The sequence below is a fragment of the Caretta caretta genome, chromosome 7 (assembly GCF_965140235.1).
Source record: "Caretta caretta isolate rCarCar2 chromosome 7, rCarCar1.hap1, whole genome shotgun sequence".
NCBI lineage: Eukaryota > Metazoa > Chordata > Testudines > Cheloniidae > Caretta > Caretta caretta.
The window spans coordinates 34,275,938-34,297,528 of NC_134212.1; the positions used below are offsets into that span (position 1 = coordinate 34,275,938).

The 21,591-nt window shown below is 43.8% G+C and overlaps 1 protein-coding gene across 1 annotated transcript in view; it reads left to right on the forward strand.

Annotated features, from left to right (window-relative positions):
- Positions 1 to 18,568, forward strand: part of AHNAK (AHNAK nucleoprotein) — a 36,596-nt gene extending 18,028 nt beyond the window's left edge. The window contains exon 5 of the mRNA XM_075130529.1: positions 148 to 18,568. Coding sequence (XP_074986630.1) covers positions 148 to 17,703 — 17,556 coding nt within the window. The 3' untranslated portion in view covers positions 17,704 to 18,568. The remainder of the gene's footprint in view (positions 1 to 147) is intronic.
- Positions 18,569 to 21,591: the final 3,023 nt, after the last annotated feature.

Genomic DNA, 21,591 nt, shown 5'->3' on the forward strand with positions numbered 1-21,591 from the left:
CTGAAGGAAGGAGATGCAAATTGCAACCCTTCAGGAGAGAGTCAAGGCCAGTGATTATTTCATACTGCAGCACTAGCCAGTCTCCCCCTTCTCCTTCAAATCTCTCTTTACGACACTCTGGTGTTAACCAATGTCTCTTATTTCCAGAGTGGGGATGACGAAGAGTACAGGAGAATATACACAACGAAAATTAAACCACGTCTGAAGTCAGAAGATGCAGCAGAAGCTGAACACACAGAAAGCAGAACCATTACCGTCACCAAAAAGGTCACAGCTTATACCGTAGATGTCACTGGACATGAGGGAGCAAGAGAGATTGACATCAGCAGCCCAGAATTTAAAGTTAAGATTCCAAGCCATCAACTCACTCATATAACAACAACAGAAATTGAAAAAGAACCTGGGAAAACCGTGATCAAAATACCACAGGTGGATTTGTCTGGGAAAACAACCCGATCAACAGACTTCAGTATGGGGATCAGAGGTAGACCTAGTGGCATCTCATATTCTGGACCAACAGTTGAATCATCCACCAAAAGGTTGGACTTTGGTGCCCCTGACGTGCACATGAGAGAGCCCAAGGTGGACACTGAGATAAATGTCTCAGGACCTCAAGTCACAGGCGCTCACCTGAGAACCCAGACAGACTTTAAACCAGCAGAAATCCAAGTTCCAGGTGTGGACGTTGTCAAATCAGTTAATGTTTCTGGCACTAGAGTCACAAGCCCAGAGAGCAGCTTGCCCAGAATCGATGCAAACGGACAGCGGGGAAACCTGGATGCAAATATTCACATTACCGGCCCTAAATTAAATGGAAAAATGGGTGTTTCAGGTATAGATGTTAAAACTGAAGTTCCAGGAGGCAAACTGCCACAATTTGATATTTCAGGCTCCAAGATAAAAAGTGATATGGAAGGTCCCAAAGTTGATGTATCATTTTCAAAAATCAAGGGTCCTTCAGTTGATATTTCTGGCCCTAAGATTCAAAGTGATATCAAAGTTCCAAGGGTGGACATTCCTCTTTCGAGCATTGAAGGTGATATGCAGGACATTAAAGCTCCAGGAATTAACATTGAAAGCCCAGGAAAAATAAAAATGCCTGTAATGAAGATGCCTAAATTTGGCTTCTCACCTTCAGCTTCTGATACTGATGTTCGAGCACCACAGGCAGGTGTAGACGTTTCTGCGCCAAAGATACAGGCTCCTCACCTGGATATCACAGCTCCATCTGTTCATATGGAAGGTCCAAAGGAAAAACTGAAATTTACAGTGCCTTCAGTGGAAGGTGCTAAAGTTGCAAAGCCACATGTGGACATGGCTCTCAAAGGACTTCAGTTGAAGGGAGTGGTGGAAGTGTCCTCTCCAACACTAGAAGGTCCCAAAGTTGGTGTCAAGGATCCCAAGACTGATCTTGCGGCTCCTGATGTTGATATTCAAAGTGGTGAAGGAAAAATAAAATTGCCCTCAATGAAATTTCCTAAATTTACTGCATCAGGTTTCAAAGGGGAAGGCCCTGGTATGGGTGTGACGCTTCCTAAGGGGGAGGTTGCTATTGCAGGCCCCAAGGTAGACATTAGCACACCAGATATAGACATTGGAGGAGAATGGAAAGTCCCCAAATTTAGGAAGCCTGAATTAATTAGTCAGACACCAAAAATCACTATGTCAGATGTGGACCTGAGTCTGAAAGGCCCTAGCCTGAAGGGAGATGTGGGTATTTCAGGGCCAAGGATCGAAGGGGATCTGAAAGGACCCACTGTGGACATAAAAGGCCCCAAGCTAGATATAGATGCTCGTGACATTGACATCAAAGGGCCAGAAGGACATCTGAAAGGTCCCAAATTTAAGATGCCTGAAATGCACATAAAGACTCCTAAAATCTCCATGCCAGACATCGACTTGAATCTGAAGGATCCTAAACTGAAAGGAGATGTGGATGTTTCAGTGCCAAAGCTGGAAGGGGAGTTGAAAGCTCCTGGAATTGACATTAAAGGCCCCAAAGTGGACATTGATGCACCAGATGTGGATATTCACGGCCCAGATGGTAAACTGAAAATGCCTAAACTGAAAATGCCAAAATTCAGTGTGCCTGGGCTGAAAGGGGAAGGACCAGACGTGGATGTAACACTTCCAAAGGGGGAGGTGGATATTTCCAGTCCGAAGGTAGAAATTGATGCTCCAGGACTGGACGTTGAAGGACCCAAGGGAGAACTAAAAGGTCCCAAATTTAAGATGCCTGAAATGCACATCAAGACACCAAAAATCTCCGTGCCAGATGTGGACATGAATCTAAATGCCCCCAAGCTGAAGGGAGATGGTGGTATTTCAGGGCCAAGGATCGAAGGGGATCTGAAAGGACCCACTGTGGACATTAAAGGCCCCAAACTAGACATTGAAGCTCCTGGCATTAACCTTGAAAGTCCTGAAGGTCAGTTGGAAGGGCCCAAGTTCTCAGTGCCTTCTTGGAAAATGTCACCATCAAAAGTATACATGCCGGATGTGGATATAAATCTGAAAGGGCCTAAGCTGAAGGGAGACATGGATGTTTCTGAACCACAAATAGGAGGTGACTTGAAGGGACCTCAGATTGACATAAAAGGCCCCAAGCTAGATATAGATGCTCCTGACATTGACATCAAAGGGCCAGAAGGACACCTGAAAAGCCCCAAATTTAAGATACCTGAAATGCACATCAAGACCCCTAAAATCTCCATGCCCGACATCAACTTGAATCTGAAAGGCCCTAAACTGAAGGGAGATGTGGATGTTTCTGTTCCAAAGCTGGAAGGGGAATTGAAAGCTCCTGAAATTGATATCAGAGGCCCCAAAGTGGACATTGAAGCACCAGATGTGGATCTTCATGGCCTAGAAGGTAAATTCAAAATGCCCAAGTTTGGAATCCCTGGGTTCAAAGGGGAGGGACCAGATGTGGATGTAAGCCTTCCGAAAGGGGAGATTGATCTCTCAGGTCCTAAAGTAGACATTGATGCTCCTGATTTGGATATTGAAGGACCAGAAGGAAAACTGAAAGGTCCCAAATTTAGGATGCCTGAAATGCACATCAAGGCACCCAAAATCTCCATGCCAGATGTTGATTTACACTTGAAAGGTTCTAAACTGAAGGGAGACGTGGATGTTGCTGTTCCAAAGACACAAGGTGATTTGAAAGGTCCTGAATTTGATCTTAAAGGCCCCAAAGTTGACATTGATGCACCAGATGTGGATATTCACGGCCCAGAGGGTAAACTCAAAATGCCTAAACTGAAAATGCCTAAATTTGGTGTACCTGGGCTGAAAGGGGAGGGACCAGATGTGGATATAGCACTTCCAAAGGGAGAGGTGGATATTTCTGGTCCCAAGATAGACATAGATGCTCCAGGTTTGAACATGGAAGGGCCTGAAGGACACCTGAAAGGTCCCAAATTTAAGATGCCTGAAATGCACATCAAGACCCCTAAAATCTCCATGCCTGACATCAACTTGAATCTGAAAGGCCCTAAACTGAAGGGAGATGTGGATGTTTCTGTTCCAAAGCTGGAAGGGGAATTGAAAGCTCCTGAAATTGATATCAGAGGCCCCAAAGTGGACATTGAAGCACCAGATGTGGATATTCACGGCCCAGATGGTAAACTGAAAATGCCTAAACTGAAAATGCCTAAATTTGGTGTACCTGGGCTGAAAGGGGAGAGACCAGACATGGATATAACATTTCCAAAAGGGGATGTGGGTATTTCCGGTCCCAAAGTGGACATTGATATCCCAAGTGTAGACATTGAAGGGCCAGAAGGTAAAGTGAAAGGTCCCAAGTTTAAACTGCCTGAGCTAAATATTCAGACACCCAAAGTCTCCATGCCAGATGTGGACCTAGGTTTGAAGGCACCTAAATTGAAAGGAGATATGGATATCTCTGTTCCAAAGATGGAAGGTGATTTGAAAGGACCCAGCATTGATGTTAAGGGGCCCCAAATTGATATTGAAGGTCCCCAAATGGATATTGACGTGCCTAACTTGGACTTGGAATGTCCAGAAGGCAAACTGAAAGGCCCCAAATTTAGGATGCCTAAAATGAATATCAAGGCCCCTAAAATCTCCATGCTAGATGTTGATCTGAATCTAAATGCACCTAAACTGAAAGGAGAGATGGATATTTCTGTTCCAAAGATGGGAGGTGATTTTAAAGGACCCAGCATTGACATTAAAGGCCCCAAAGTTGACGCTGATGTTCCTGATGTTGACCTTGAATGTCCAGAAGCCAAACTGAAAATGCCAAAAATGAAGTTTCCAAAGTTCGGCATGCCTGGATTCAAAGGACAGGGCTCTGACATGGATGTGAAACTCCCTAAGGGACAGGTGGATATTTGCGGTCCCAAAGTGGATATTGATGCTCCAGGTTTGGATATTGAAGGACCAGAAGGAAAAATAAAAGGTCCCAAATTTAAGATGCCTGAAATGCACATCAAGACTCCTAAAATCTCCATGCCAGATATTGACCTAAATTTGAAAGGTCCCAGACTAAAAGGAGACGTGGATGTTTCTATTCCAAAGCTAGAAGGTGATTTGAAAGGTCCTGATGTTGACATCAAAGCCCCCTCAATAGATATTAATGCACCAGATATTGAGCTGCAGGGTTCAGGTGGAAAACTGAAAATGCCCAAAATGAAGATGCCTCAATTTAATGTGTCAGGCCCTAAACTTGAAGGACCTGATATAGATGTACACGTACCAAAGGGAGAGGTTGATATTTCAGCTCCCAAAGTAGATATAGAGGCTCCAGAGCTGGACATTGAAGGCCCAGAAGGCAAATGGAAAGGACCTAAATTTAAAATGCCTAAACTGAATATTAAAGCACCTAAAATCTCCATGCCAGATGTAGACCTGAATCTCAAGGCACCAAAAATGAAGGGGGAGATGGATGTTACTGTTCCAAAGATAGAAGGTGAATTGACAGGACCTGAAATTGATATTAAAGGGCCAAAATTAGACATTGAAGCACCTGATATGGATCTTGAGTGCCCTGAAGGAAAACTGAAAGGGCCCAAATTCTCAGTGCCTTCTTGGAAAATGTCACCATCAAAAATATCCATGCCAGATGTGGACTTAAATCTGAAAGGGCCCAAACTGAAGGGAGACTTGAATGTTTCTGTCCCAAAGATAGAAGGTGACTTGAAGGGACCTGAGATTGATATGAAAGGCCCCAGATTGGACATTGATGCATCTGACATCAGCATTGACAGGCCAGAAGGAAAAATGAAAGGTCCCAAATTTAAAATGCCTGAAATGCATGTCAAGGCCCCAAAAATCTCTGTTCCTGATGTAGACCTGAATTTAAAAGCCCCTAAAATAAAAGTGGAAGCTGATATTTCTGCTCCTAAACTTGCAGGAGATTTGAAAGGCCCTGATTTGGATTTCAAAGGCCCCAAGGTTGATATTGATGCACCAGATGTGGATATTCATGGCCCAGAGGGTAAATTCAGAATGCCCAAATTCAAGATGCCCAAATTCAGCATGCCTGGGTTCAAAGGAGAGGGACCAGACGTGGATGTGAAGCTTCCAAAAGGGGAAATGGATATTTCTGGTCCCAGAATAGACATTGATGCTCCCGAGTTGGATATTGAAGGTCCTGAAGGAAGGCTGAAAGGTTCCAAATTCAAGATGCCGGAAATGCACATCAAGGCACCCAAAATCTCCATGCCAGACATTGATTTGAATGTGAAAGGTCCCAAAATGAAGGGAGATGTGGATGTTTCTGTTCCAAAGCTAGAAGGTGACTTGAAAGGTCCTGAATTTCATCTCCAAGGCCCCAAAGTTGACATTGAGGCACCAGATGTGGATATTCACGGCCCAGAGGGTAAACTTAAAATGCCTAAATTCAAAATGCCCAAATTTGGTGTGCCTGGTTTCAAAGGGGAAGACCCTGATGTGGATGTAAAACTTCCAAAGGGGGAGATGGATATTTCTGGGCCCAAGGTGGACATAGATGCCTCAGATTTAAACATTGAAGGTCCAGAGGGAAAGCTGAAAGGTCCCAAATTTAAGATGCCTGAAATGCACGTCAAGGCACCTAAAATCTCCATGCCAGATCTTGATTTGAACCTGAAAGGACCTAAAGTGAAGGGAGATGTGGATATGTCCGTTCCAAAGATTGAGGGTGATTTGAAAGGTCCTGAGTTTGATATCAAAGGCCCCAAAATTGACCTTGATGCACCAGACGTGGATCTTCATGGCCCAGAGGGTAAACTCAAAATGCCTAAATTCAAAATGCCCAAGTTTGGAATGCCTGGGTTCAAAGGGGAGGGACCAGATGTGAATGTAAGCCTTCCAAAAGGGGAAATTGATCTCTCAGGTCCAAAAGTAGACATTGATGCTCCTGATTTGGAAATTGAAGGGCCAGATGGGAAATGGAAAGGTCCTAAATTTAAGATGCCTGAAATGCACATCAAGGCACCCAAAATCTCCATGCCAGATGTTGATTTACACTTGAAAGGCCCTAATGTGAAGGGAGATGTGGATGTGTCTGTTCCAAAGATTGAGGGTGAATTGAAGGGGCCTGAGTTTGATATGAAAGGCCCGAAAGTTGACCTAGATGCACCAGACGTGGATCTTCATGGCCCAGAGGGTAAACTCAAAATGCCTAAATTCAAAATGCCCAAGTTTGGAATGCCAGGGTTCAAAGGAGAGGCACCAGACATGGATGTAAGCCTTCCAAAAGGGGAGATTGATCTGTCAGGTCCAAAAGTAGACATTGATGCTCCTGATTTGGAAATTGAAGGGCCAGATGGGAAATGGAAAGGTCCTAAATTTAAGATGCCTGAAATGCACATCAAGGCACCCAAAATCTCCATGCCAGATGTTGATTTACACTTGAAAGGCTCTAAAGTGAAGGGAGATGTGCATGTGTCTGTTCCAAAGATCGAGGGTGATTTGAAGGGGCCTGAGTTTGATATCAAAGGCCCCAAAATTGACCTTGATGCACCAGACGTGGATCTTCATGGCCCAGAGGGTAAACTCAAAATGCCTAAATTCAAAATGCCGAAATTTGGCATGCCTGGGTTCAAAGGGGAGGGACCAGACGTGGATGTAAGCCTTCCAAAAGGGGAGATTGATCTCTCAGGTCCAAAAGTAGACATTAATGCTCCTGATTTGGATATTGAAGGGCCAGAAGGACACCTAAAAGGTCCTAAATTTAAGATGCCTGAGATGCACATCAAGGCACCCAAAATCTCCATGCCAGATGTTGATTTACACTTCAAAGGCCCTAAAGTGAAGGGAGATGTGGATGTGTCTGTTCCAAAGATCGAGGGTGATTTGAAGGGGCCTGAGTTTGATATCAAAGGCCCCAAAGTTGACCTTGATGCACCAGATGTGGATCTTCATGGCCCAGAGGGTAAACTCAAAATGCCTAAATTCAAAATGCCCAAATTTGGCATGCCTGGATTCAAAGGGGAGGGCCCTGATGTGGATATAAAACTTCCAAAGGGGGAGGTAGATATTTCTGGGCCCAAGGTAGACATAGATGCCCCAGATTTGAACATTGAAGGTCCAGAGGGAAAGCTGAAAGGTCCCAAATTTAAGATGCCTGAAATGCACATCAAGGCACCCAAAATCTCCATGCCAGATGTTGATTTACACTTGAAAGGCCCTAAAGTGAAGGGAGATGTGGATGTGTCTGTTCCAAAGATCGAGGGTGATTTGAAGGGGCCTGAGTTTGATATCAAAGGCCCCAAAGTTGACCTTGATGCACCAGATGTGGATCTTCATGGCCCAGAGGGTAAACTCAAAATGCCTAAATTCAAAATGCCCAAATTTGGCATGCCTGGATTCAAAGGGGAGGGCCCTGATGTGGATATAAAACTTCCAAAGGGGGAGGTAGATATTTCTGGGCCCAAGGTAGACATAGATGCCCCAGATTTGAACATTGAAGGTCCAGAGGGAAAGTTGAAAGGTCCCAAATTTAAGATGCCTGATATGCATTTCAATGTTCCTAAAATCTCCATGCCGGACATTGATTTGAATTTGAAAGGTCCTAAATTGAAGGGGGATGTGGATGTTTCTGTACCAAAGCTAGAAGGGGATTTGAAAGGGCCTGAGTTTGATATCAAAGGTCCCAAAGTGGACATAGATGCCCCTGATGTGGAGATTGAAGGTCCAGATGGGAAATGGAAAGGCCCCAAATTTAAGATGCCCGACATGCATTTTAAAGCACCTAAAATCTCCATGCCAGACATTAACTTTAATTTGAGAGGCCCTAAAGTGAAGGGTGATGTGGATGTCTCTGTTCCAAAACTAGAAGGGGATTTGAAGGGGCCTGAGGTTGATATCAGAGGCCCTAAATTGGACATAGATGCCCCTGATGTGGAGATTGAAGGCCCTGATGGGAAATGGAAAGGTCCTAAATTTAAGATGCCTGAGATGCACATCAAGGCACCTAAAATCTCCATGCCAGATGTTGATTTACACTTGAAAGGTCCTAAAGTGAAGGGAGATGTGGATGTGTCTGTTCCAAAGATTGAGGGTGATTTGAAGGGCCCTGAGTTAGATATCAAAGGCCCCAAAGTTGACCTGGATGCACCAGATGTGGATCTTCATGGCCCAGAGGGTAAACTCAAAATGCCTAAATTCAAAATGCCCAAATTTGGCATGCCTGGGTTCAAAGGGGAGGGACCAGACGTGGATGTAAGCCTTCCAAAAGGGGAGATTGATCTCTCAGGTCCAAAAGTAGACATTGATGCTCCTGATTTGGATATTGAAGGACCAGAAGGAAAATGGAAAGGTCCTAAATTTAAGATGCCTGAAATGCACATCAAGGCACCCAAAATCTCCATGCCAGATGTTGATTTACACTTGAAAGGCTCTAAAGTGAAGGGAGATGTGGATGTGTCTGTTCCAAAGGTCGAGGGTGATTTGAAGGGGCCTGAGTTTGATATCAAAGGCCCCAAAGTTGACCTTGATGCACCAGATGTGGATCTTCATGGCCCAGAGGGTAAACTCAAAATGCCTAAATTCAAAATGCCCAAGTTTGGAATGCCAGGGTTCAAAGGGGAGGCACCAGATGTGGATGTAAGCCTTCCAAAAGGGGAGATTGATCTCTCAGGTCCAAAAGTAGACATTGATGCTCCTGATTTGGAAATTGAAGGGCCAGATGGGAAATGGAAAGGTCCTAAATTTAAGATGCCTGAAATGCACATCAAGGCACCCAAAATCTCCATGCCAGATGTTGATTTACACTTGAAAGGCCCTAAAGTGAAGGGAGATGTGGATGTGTCTGTTCCAAAGATTGAGGGTGAATTGAAGGGGCCTGAGTTTGATATCAAAGGCCCCAAAGTTGATCTTGATGCACCAGACGTGAATCTTCATGGCCCAGAGGGTAAACTCAAAATGCCTAAATTCAAAATGCCCAAGTTTGGAATGCCGGGGTTCAAAGGAGAGGCACCAGACATGGATGTAAGCCTTCCAAAAGGGGAGATTGATCTGTCAGGTCCAAAAGTAGACATTGATGCTCCTGATTTGGAAATTGAAGGGCCAGATGGGAAATGGAAAGGTCCTAAATTTAAGATGCCTGAAATGCACATCAAGGCACCCAAAATCTCCATGCCAGATGTTGATTTATACTTGAAAGGCCCTAACGTGAAGGGAGATGTGGATGTGTCTGTTCCAAAGATTGAGGGTGATTTGAAGGGGCCTGAGTTTGATATCAAAGGCCCTAAAATTGACCTTGATTCACCAGACGTGGATCTTCATGGCCCAGAGGGTAAACTCAAAATGCCTAAATTCAAAATGCCCAAGTTTGGAATGTCTGGATTGAAAGGGGAGGGACCAGATGTGGATATAAAACTTCCAAAGGGGGAGGTGGATATTTCTGGGCCTAAGGTAGACATAGATGCCCCAGACTTGAACATTGAAGGTCCAGAGGGAAAACTGAAAGGTCCCAAATTTAAGATGCCTGAAATGCATTTCAATGTTCCTAAAATCTCCATGCCAGACATTGATTTGAATTTGAAAGGTCCTAAATTGAAGGGTGATGTGGATGTTTCTGTACCAAAGCTAGAAGGGGATTTGAAAGGGCCTGAGTTTGATATCAAAGGTCCCAAAGTGGACATAGATGCCCCTGATGTGGAGATTGAAGGTCCAGATGGGAAATGGAAAGGCCCCAAATTTAAGATGCCCGACATGCATTTTAAAGCACCTAAAATCTCCATGCCAGACATTGACTTTAATTTGAAAGGCCCTAAAGTGAAGGGTGATGTGGATGTTTCTGTACCAAAGCTAGAAGGGGATTTGAAAGGGCCTGAGGTTGATATCAGAGGCCCTAAATTGGACATAGATGCCCCTGATGTGGAGATTGAAGGCCCTGATGGGAAATGGAAAGGTCCTAAATTTAAGATGCCTGAGATGCACATCAAGGCACCCAAAATCTCCACGCCAGATGTTGATTTACACCTGAAAGGTCCTAAAGTGAAGGGAGATGTGGATGTGTCTGTTCCAAAGATTGAGGGTGATTTGAAGGGGCCTGAGTTTGATATCAAAGGCCCCAAAGTTGACCTGGATGCACCAGATGTGGATCTTCATGGCCCAGAGGGTAAACTCAAAATGCCTAAATTCAAAATGCCCAAGTTTGGAATGCCAGGGTTCAAAGGAGAGGCACCAGACATGGATGTAAGCCTTCCAAAAGGGGAGATTGATCTCTCAGGTCCAAAAGTAGACATTGATGCTCCTGATTTGGAAATTGAAGGGCCAGATGGGAAATGGAAAGGCCCTAAATTTAAGATGCCTGAAATGCACATCAAGGCACCCAAAATCTCCATGCCAGATGTTGATTTACACTTGAAAGGCCCTAAAGTGAAGGGAGATGTGGATGTGTCTGTTCCAAAGATTGAGGGTGATTTGAAGGGGCCTGAGTTTGATATCAAAGGCCCTAAAATTGACCTTGATGCACCAGATGTGGATCTTCATGGCCCAGAGGGTAAACTCAAAATGCCTAAATTCAAAATGCCGAAGTTTGGAATGTCTGGATTGAAAGGGGAGGCACCAGACATGGATGTAAGCCTTCCAAAAGGGGAGATTGATCTCTCAGGTCCAAAAGTAGACATTGATGCTCCTGATTTGGATATTGAAGGACCAGAAGGAAAATGGAAAGGTCCTAAATTTAAGAAGCCTGAAATGCATTTTAACGTTCCTAAAATATCCATGCCAGATATTGATTTAAATTTGATGGGTCCTAAACTGAAGGGAGATGTGGATGTTTCTCTTCCCAAAGTAGGGGGCGATTTGAAAGCTCCCAAAGTTGAAGTGAAAGGACCAGATATTGATCTTGATGCTCCAAAAGTTGATATAGAAGGAAAGACAAAAAAATCAAGATTTAAACTTCCTAAATTCAGTTTTTCCGGCCCTAAAGTTCAAACCCCTGATGTGGATGTGAAACTTAAGAAATCTGATATCGATATTTCTGGACCAAAGGTGGATGTGAGTGCTCCAGATGTGGATATTCAGGGGAAAGCAAAAGGATCTAAATTTAAAATGCCTTTCCTAAGTATTTCATCACCTAAAGTGTCAATGCCAGATGTGGAGTTAAATCTGAAAGGGCCTAAACTGAAAGGAGACCTAGATGTTTCTGGCCCAAAGTTAGAAGGGGATTTAAAAGGGCCTGAAGTTGACATCAAAAGCCCCCAAATAGACTTCAGTGTACCAGATGTTGATATTCACGGCCCAGAGGGTAAACTCAAAATGCCCAAATTGAAAATGCCTAAATTTGGCACACCTGGGCTCAAAGGAGAGGCACCAGATGTGGATGTAAAACTTCCGAAAGGGGAGGTGGATGTTTCAGGTCCCAAGATAGACATTGATGCTCCAGATTTGGAAATTGAAGGTCCTGATGGAAAACTGAAAGGCCCCAAATTTAAGATGCCTGAAATGCATTTCAATGTTCCTAAAATCTCCATGCCAGACATTGATTTGAATTTGAAAGGTCCTAAATTGAAGGGGGATATGGATGTTTCTGTACCAAAGCTAGAAGGGGATTTGAAAGGGCCTGAGTTTGATATCAAAGGTCCCAAAGTGGACATAGATGCCCCTGATGTGGAGATTGAAGGTCCTGAAGGAAAATGGAAAGGCCCCAAATTTAAGATGCCTGAAATGAATATCAAGGCACCGAAAGTCTCAATGCCTGACATTGATTTTAAGCTCAAGAGCCCTAAACTGAAGGGAGACATAGATGTTTCTGGCCCTAAGCTGGAAGGCGATTTGAAGGGGCCTGAAATTGATATCAGAAGTCCCAAAGTGGACATTGGTGCACCAAACGCAGATATTCACGGCCCAGAGGGTAAACTCAAAATGCCTAAATTCAAAATGCCCAAATTTGGAATGCCTGGGTTCAAAGGAGAGGGACCAGATGTGGATGTAAGCCTTCCAAAGGGGGAGATTGATATTTCAGGACCTAAAATAGACACTGATGCTCCTGATGTGGAGATTGAAGGACCAGAAGGAAAATGGAAAGGTCCAAAATTTAAGATGCCTGAAATGAATATTAAGGCCCCTAAAATCTCCATGCCAGATTTTGATTTGAATTTGAAAGGCCCTAAATTGAAGGGCGATGTGGATGTTTCTGTTCCAAAATTAGAAGGGGATTTGAAAGGCCCAGAAGTCGATATCAAAGGCCCTAAACTGGACATAGATGCCCCTGATGTGGAGATTGAAGGCCCAGAGGGAAAATGGAAAGGCCCCAAATTTAAAGTGCCCGACATGCATTTTAAAGCGCCTAAAATCTCCATGCCAGACTTTGATTTGAACCTGAGAGGCCCTAAAGTGAAGGGGGATGTGGATGTTTCTGTACCAGATTTTGAAGGTGATATGAAAGGCCCAGAAGTTGATATTAAAGGTCCCAAATTGGACATAGATGCTCCAGATCTTGACATTGATGGTCCAGAGGGAAAGCTGAAAGGTCCTAAATTTAAGATGCCTGAGATGCATTTCAAAGCACCTAAAATCTCCATGCCAGACATTGATTTGAATTTCAAAGGTCCTAAATTGAAGGGGGATATGGATGTTTCTGTTCCAAAATTAGAAGGGGATTTGAAAGGGCCTGAGTTTGATATCAAAGGTCCCAAAATGGACATAGATGCCCCTGATGTGGAAATTGAAGGTCCAGATGGGAAATGGAAAGGCCCCAAATTTATGATGCCCGACATGCATTTTAAAGCACCTAAAATATCCATGCCAGACATCGACTTTAATTTGAAAGGTCCTAAAGTGAAGGGGGATGTGGATGTTTCTGTTCCAAAACTAGAAGGGGATTTGAAGGGGCCTGAGGTTGATATCAGAGGCCCTAAATTGGACTTAGATGCCCCTGATGTGGAGATTGAAGGCCCTGATGGGAAATGGAAAGGCCCCAAATTTAAGATGCCTGACATGCATTTTAAAGCACCTAAAATCTCCATGCCAGGCATTGACTTTAATTTGAAAGGCCCTAAAGTGAAGGGGGATGTGGATGTTTCTGTTCCAAAACTAGAAGGGGATTTGAAGGGGCCTGAGGTTGATATCAGAGGCCCTAAATTGGATGTGGACTTGAACCTTAAGGGCCCTAAGCTGAAAGGAGATCTAGATGTTTCTGGACCTAAGTTGGAAGGGGATTTGAAAGGTCCTGAATTTGATATCAAAGGTCCCAAAGTGAACATTGATGCCCCAGACATTGATATTCATGGCCCAGAAGGAAAACTGAAAATGCCCCAAATGAAATTTCCTAAATTCAGCATGCCTGGGTTCAAAGGGGAAGGCCCAGATGTGGATGTAAATCTCCCAGAAGGAGGGGTTGATATTTCGGGTCCTAAGATAGACATTGATGCCCCCAATTTGGATATTGAAGGGCCTGAAGGAAAATTGAAAGGTCCCAAATTTAAGATGCCTGAAATGCACATCAAGGCACCTAAAATCTCCATGCCAGACATTGATTTAAATTTAAAAGGCCCTAAAATTAAAGGAGACATGGATGTTTCTTTCCCTAAGATAGAAGGTGATTTAAAAGGTCCAGAGATAGACATTAAATCCCCCAAAATGTCTGTTGATGTTCCTGATCTTGACATTGAAGGTCCAGAAGGAAAACTGAAAGGTCCTAACTTTAAGATGCCAGAAATGCACATTAAAGCACCCAAAATCTCCATGCCAGATGTAGACCTGAATCTAAAGGCACCTAAACTGAAAGGAGACCTAGATCTTTCTGGTCCAAAAATAGAGGGTGATTTGAAAGGTCCTGAATTTGATATCAAAGGTCCCAAAGTGGACATTGATGCACCAGACATCAATATTCATGGCCCTGAAGGAAAACTGAAGTTACCCAAAATGAAGCTGCCTAAATTCAGTACGCCTGAGTTCCAAGGGGAAGGCCCAGATGTGGATGTAAGTCTTCCAAAGGGAGAGATTGATATTTCAGGTCCTAAGATAGATATTGGCGCTCCTGATTTGGACATTGAAGGTCCCGAAGGAAAACTGAAAGGGCCAAAATTTAAGATGCCTGAGATGCATTTTAAGACACCCAAAATCTCAATGCCAGACATTGACGTAAATTTGAAAGGTCATAAAATGAAGGGAGACTTTGATGTTTCTGTTCCCAAGATTGAGGGTAATCTAAAAGGTCCTGAAGTTGATATCAAAGGCCCAGAATTTGGGATTAGAAGTCCTGAGCTTGATGTTGAGTGTCCAGATGTGACCACTGAGGGCCTTGAGGGTAATGTTAAACTTCCCAAATTTAAGAAACCAAAATTTGGGTTTGGAATTAAAAGTCCTAAGGCAGAAATCAAATCTCCTGAAGTGGATATTGCTGTCCCGGAAGGTGAACTGAATGTGGAGTCTCCTGATATTGGCATTTCTGGCAAAGGAAAGAAAAGCAAATTTAAAATGCCTAAACTTCATATGAGTGGCCCTAAAATTAAAGGAAAGAAGGGTGGATTTGATATGAATCTACCCAGTGGTGAGATTGATGCAAATTTGAAATCTCCTGATTTAGATCTGAATGTAACTGGCCCAGAGGCAACAGTAAAAGGAGATATTAATGTCAAATCCCCCAAAGGAAAGAAACCAATGTTTGGGAAAATCTCTTTTCCAGATGTTGAGTTTGATATTAAATCACCTAAGTTCAAAGCTGATGCTTCTGTGACAGCTCCTAAAATGGAAGGAGAATTTAAAGCACCTGATTTGGAGGTTTCCACACCAGGTATCAAAGGTGATATAAAGTCACCAGGTCTTGACGTTACAGCCCCAAGTATCAGCGCGAATCTCCCTGATGTTAACATTAGAGGTCCTGATATCAATCTTAAGAAACCTAAGGTCAAACTTCCAAGTGGAAATATTGATATAGCTGGTCCAAAAATGGAAGGTGATCTGAGAATCCCAGGTACTGACGCAAACATTAATGCCCCTGACATGAAACTTAAAGGACCTACAGTGAATCTGCCTTCGGTGGACATTTCTACTCCTTCATTCTCTGCATCTGATCTTGATATTAACTTGAAAGGACCAAAAGTAAAAGGTGATGTCAGTCTTCCCACAGCAGAACTGGAAGGTCCAGAAGGAAAACTAAAATTTCCCAAGTTCTCACTGCCCAAGATAGGGAAACCAGGTCTGAATTTAGAAGGAGCTGATGTGCAGCTCCCCTCGGCAAGTGTGGATGTTTCAGTTCCGAGTATTGAAGGAGGTGTGAGTGTTCCTGCAGCTGAAGGACTAGATGCAAAACTGAAGGGACCTAAGGTGACTATGCCATCAGTAAACCTTTCAATGCCCCAAGTCTCTGGACCTGATTTTGATGTAAACGTGAAAGGACCAAAACTAAAAGGAGACCTGGATGTTTCTAGTGACCTTAAAGGTCCAAAGGTGGACATACATGCACCAGATATTGATATGAAAGGCTTTGGAGGAAAGCTTAAAATGCCCAAGTTTAAATCTCCAACTTTGGAGGGACCTCAAGCAGATCTGAACATGAAAGGGGACACTGGATTTTCTGCCCCGCAAATTGACGGGGGCATGAAAGTGCCAGGCATGGATGTACATCTCGGTGCCTCAGATCTTGATATTAAAGGGCCTACAGTGAAAATGCCATCAGTAGGTATTTCTGCCCCAGATTTTGATGTAAATTTGAAAGGACCAAACTTAAAAGGAGATCTTGATCTTTCTGGTGGCATTAAATACCCAAAGGTGGCTGTAGATGCACCAGATGTTAACGTGGAAGGTCCAGGAGGTGCAATTAAACTTCCTTCAATGAAGCTCCCCCAATTTGGCATTTCTACTCCTCATGTTGAGGGGTCTGACATGGGTGTTAATATTGAAGGACCACAAATTAAAGGAGACCTTACTGGCTCAGGGATTGATGGAGAATTGAAAGGTCCTACATTTAAAATGCAACCACTTAAAGTTTCAGCTCCAAAAAACTCTGCACCTGACATTGACTTTAACTTAAAAGGACCAAACCTAAAGGGTGATGTTAATATTGCTGGTGATGCTAAAGGCCCAAAAGTTGGAGTAGAAGCACCAGATATCAGCATCAAAAGTTCAAGTGGAAATATTCAAATACCGTCAGTTAAACTGCCCAAATGTGACATTTCAGGTTCCCAAGGCATGAAGGTTTCTGGGGTGGGTATTGCTGCTGATGCTCCTGATGTTAGTTTAACAGGTCCTGCCTTCAGTGTATCAGCACCAAAAGTTTCTGGGTCAGATTTTGATGTAAATTTGAAAGAGCCTAAAATCAAAGGAGGTTTTGGCATTTCTGGAGACATGAAAGCTCCTGATGTAAATGTTGGGGCACCACACTTGGGCATTCAGCATTCAGGTGGTGAATTCAAAGGGCCACAGCTTTCATCTTCTGGTTTTGATGTAGAAATGAATGTGCCAAATGTTGCAGGGGGTCTTCGTGTTTCTGGACCAAAGATAGAGGGTAGTCTGAAAGGTCCCAAGGTAGGAATCAAAGGTCCTGGCATAGATATGAATATTCCACAAAGTAACTTAGAAAGTGCATCAGGAAAAGTGACATTCCCCAGGATGAAATTGCCTAAATTTGTGTCTTCAGGACATGAGGTAACAGGAAGAGAAGTAGGGGTTGATGTTAACTTTCCTCAGCCAGATGCCAGTATCCATGCTGGTGCGGTGGAGGCTGAGTTTGAAGAGCCAGATGTCAAACTTAAGAAATCTAAAATTAAGATGCCAAAGTTTAATTTTTCAAAACCTAAAGGCAAAGGCGCCAGTGTTGGCTCACCAGAAGCCTCCGTGTCCATGTCAGGATCTAAAGGAGATTTGAAAAGTTCCAAGGCAAGTCTAGGTTCTATGGAGGGTGAACTGGGGGGAGGAGAGGCTGCTGCCACTTCTCCTAAAGGGAAGTTTTCGTTATTTAAAAGCAAAAAGCCACGTCATCGGTCATCTTCCTTTAGCGATGAACATTCCTCCCAGTCAACGCCCACTGGCACCTTGGAGTTTGAGTGCAGCTCAGGAGCAGAGAAAGAAAAGCAGGCCAAGATGAAATTTGGAACATTTGGAGGGATAGGGTCAAAAAATAAAGGTTCTTATGAGGTAACTGGAAGTGACGATGAAACAGGAAAGATGCCAGGGAGTGGGGTCTCGTTAACGTCCAAGAAATCCCGCCTGTCTTCCTCTTCGAGTAATGACAGCGGGACAAAGGGGGGGTTCCGAGTGCCAGCAGTAGAACTGACCGTTGCCAAAAAGAAAGAGTAAAGCGTCCGTGTAAATATGTCTGTGTATATATATACACCTTCTGTGCGTTTGTATATAAATTTCATAGCTTGAAATATCTTCAACGTCAGCAATAAAATGAGTGGCACCTAGGGAAATGTTAGACTTCATGTTGCCTACCCAAAAGAGAGGAGAGTTTAAAAGCAAGTGACCTTGGAGCTGAACCACAGTTCATCTGATGTATTTGAAAGTTTTGTGTTCATGACTTTGGTTTGCGCATTAAATGCTGAGAGCTTAAGTTTACTAGCAAGCTATTTTGATATCCTTTTCATTTTACTGGATATTTTCAGTGTCGGTTTATGGAAATAATGTTTCCATTTTAATTACCCTTTGGCTTTTATTTGCAGGGCTTACATTTCTATAATGAGAATGGATATATTGAAAACACTGTAAAATATATAGATACAACTGAAATATGTCACTTTCCCTTGTAATGTGGGGTTTAAAATGACACGGAGTGTTTATCACAGAAAGCTATGGTTTCTATTAGCTTTGATAGTTGTGGTGGTAAGAAAAGTACCCCAGTTTAATTTAAGACTAGCGAATCCTGGTTGCTTATGATGAAAAACAGAATTTACCAATAAATGACTAACCTGTTTTGGTTGGATTTGACTGACACCATCTTAGTTGTCTCCATATGTTTGTTTCATTATTTGTATTATAAGAGAGGACTTTTCTTAGTTATGGTGCAAAAATCTGTGACTGCCACTTTTCTGATATTTGTTATAATTTCTGTTAACAAATGTATCTTGATTTAAAAAAATCTTTCAGCACTTTAATGGCAAATGAATTGAGAATGTAAGAAGATTGATCTTGTAAAATGCAAATAAACTGTTTATTAACCTTGCTCCTCTGTCGCTTTGCTGTTGTAGGGGGTGGGGGTTAAAATGCTCCAGCTGTACCTCTCCCCTATCCCCCAAGACATGTGCAAAAGCTTCCCAGTGCCTAGCTCTCTGCTCCCATCCCCTGGATGCAGCTGGAATGGACCCTACCTGGACTCCTTTCCCTCCTCTGCCTCACCTCCTTTGGACACAGGTGCTCTAGCTGATACACCTGGCTCCCCTGCTTTTGCCCTCTCTGATCCCCACCTATAGCCCGTTTACCCCCTGCCAGACACAGCCACTATAGCTGTCCCATCCTGCAGACACAAGTGGAACAGACCTGATGCCATGCTCCCTTCCCTTCTGGTCCCCAGCCTCCTGGACACAACTGGAATCACTCCTACATAGGGAGGAGAGGATAACAACACTCAGTGACCACTCCCAACCCAGGATGGGCAAATCCTCCAGCAAATCCACATCAGACGCTGGAAGGGTCTGGTGGCAGGAGATCCAAAGCAACTTCCCCGGGTAGGGAGTACAAGGGGAGGGTGAAACTCCCAGTGAATCCCTCCCCTATCTGATGAGGGGAGAGCATGGTTTAAAGCCCCTAGTGAAGGCACAGGGAAGGAACTAGAATGGGTGTATTTTGGCTCATGGGGTGCACATTCCTAATTCGTGAGGTTCATCTCCCCTAATTACATCCTGGAGAAACCCCACCACCACCCTCAATTCTTGACTGGACAAAACATCGGCCTCCCAATTCAAACCTGACGAGACCAACCAGCACCCCCTGTTCCAACCTCAATGCACCTCAATCGTCCTACCATCCCCCAGACATCCCAACCCTGGGCTCACCAACCACACCGATTTACCAATGCCCCTAAATCTTGACCCACTGTTACTTGCTCACCCAGCCCTGGACTTACCTGCTTGTCACATATAGAGACCTCTGCTGATGCCCCTCAAGACTGATCTGCATTTCCCCCGGTTATCCCTGCCCTGGGCTCCCCCAAGACACAACTTTGCTTATGGCCCTCAATACCGACCCACACCTCCTGCAGTAGTCTAGCCTTGGTCTCTCCCCCACAACTCTGCCAATGCCCCTTTATCTCAACCCACAGCCCCCCCCTGCTCTCCTAGCCCTGGGCTCCTCACCACCTCCAAACATCTCTGCCGATGCCCCTCAATCCTGACCCTCAGCCTCTCTGCTAGCCCAGCTCTAGGCTCTCCATGGACATATGTAAATCTGGATAGGGCTTTAGAGAAAAGGAGCCCCCTTCACCATCTATTGAGTGAGCAGAGTCCTCATTTGCATGGGCAACTCCCACCTGGCCAGTGTGATCATTTTTGGCCATTTTGGATTAAAATGAATGTAAATCTTGGCTGTAGGGGTGATGAAATGTTATTTGCCTGATTGCATGACTAAAGGGGAGAAGAACAGTAGTGCATATGCCCTAAATAATGGGTCATCCTTTCCTATACCTCACTCTACAATCACTGGGTAGTGAACTGCAAGCCAAATGAAAAAAAAAAATCTAGGGTTTGTGGGGGGGTTATGGGAGTTGCTTGAGTCTTTCTCTGCTAAGGCTGGATAGTATAATAATATAGCTGAGTTTCAAAGTAGGAGCTGTGTTAGACTAACAAATTTATTTAATGGATATTTTCAGTGTCAGTTTATGGAAATAATGTTTCCATTTTAATTACCTTTTGGCTTTTATTTGCAGGGCTTACATTTCTATAATGAGAATGGATATATTGAAAACTCCATAAAATATATAGATACAACTAAAATATGTCACTTTCCCTTGTAATGTGGGGTTTAAAATAACACAGAATGTTTATTACAGAAAGCTATGGTTTCTATTAGCTTTGATAGTTGTGGTGGTTAAGAAAAGTACCCACAGTTTAATTTTAAGACTAGAGAATCCGGGTTGCTTATGATGAAAAACAGAATTTACCAATAAATGACTAATCTGTTTTGGTTGGATTCGACTGACATCATCCTAGTTGTCTCCATATGTTTGTTTCATTATTTGTATTATAAGAGAGGACTTTTCTTAGTTATGGTGCAAAAATCTGTGACTGCCACTTATATAGTTGAGTGTATTCCATAGCAAGTCTTCTTCTACCTGGCAGCTGCTGGACCTGGAATCCCTGATGATAGGGAGGGATTAATAAAAGACTATTTCTTGAAACCAACTGTCCCATGGAGGAGTCAGAATGGCAGGGACCAGAGAGAAGTCCCCTTGGCTGCTGGGACTGATAGCTGCCTTACCCACATGTGCTGCGAACATGGAGGTGCAGAACCTGGGAAAGGACCTTTGTTCTTGTTGATTACAGGGATGATTTGACAGGTTATAAATTGGGCCTTTTCTCAGTAGACCTGAGTGGTGAGGAGAAACTTCCCCCTTGGGCAGCTTATTCCACAATTGCCCATGCTGAGGCTTCTTGCACCTTCCTGTCAAACAGCTGGTACTGGCCACGGTTGGAGACAGGGAAAGTGGAATTCAGGGACTGATGGTCTGATGGCAGAACGAAACCTTTTTACCATTTTTGGGTAAAGTCAAAATAGCAGCATGGAGGACGGAGACTTGGGAGCCCCCTCCAGGAACCCTCTCTAAAGAATCCAGAGGACGAACTGGTTTCCCTTTCCACCTCACCTCTGTGGCACTCGAAAGCTTGTCTCTCTCACCAACGGAAGTTGAGCCAATAAAAGATGATGTCTCACCCACCTTGTCTGTCTCATATTCTGGGACCAAGACCGCTACAACAACACTGCAAACAACAATGCAGCATTTTATTTTTTGTTGCCCTGCCCCTCCCACAAGAGAAAAAAGACACAGCTCTTTGGAGCATGGGCTCCCTCTCAATGTGTATCTATGCCGTGGTTGGCGCAATGGCTCTGTAACCTCAATGGGTGTCCCTGGTGTTACTGTGCTGTAAGTAATAGCCACACTCCAACCCCTAATGCTGCTCTTCTACCTCTTTCCTGCCCCAGGCTTGCAGATCTGGAAGCCCTGGTGCTGCAGAGCTCCTTCCCCTCCTGCTG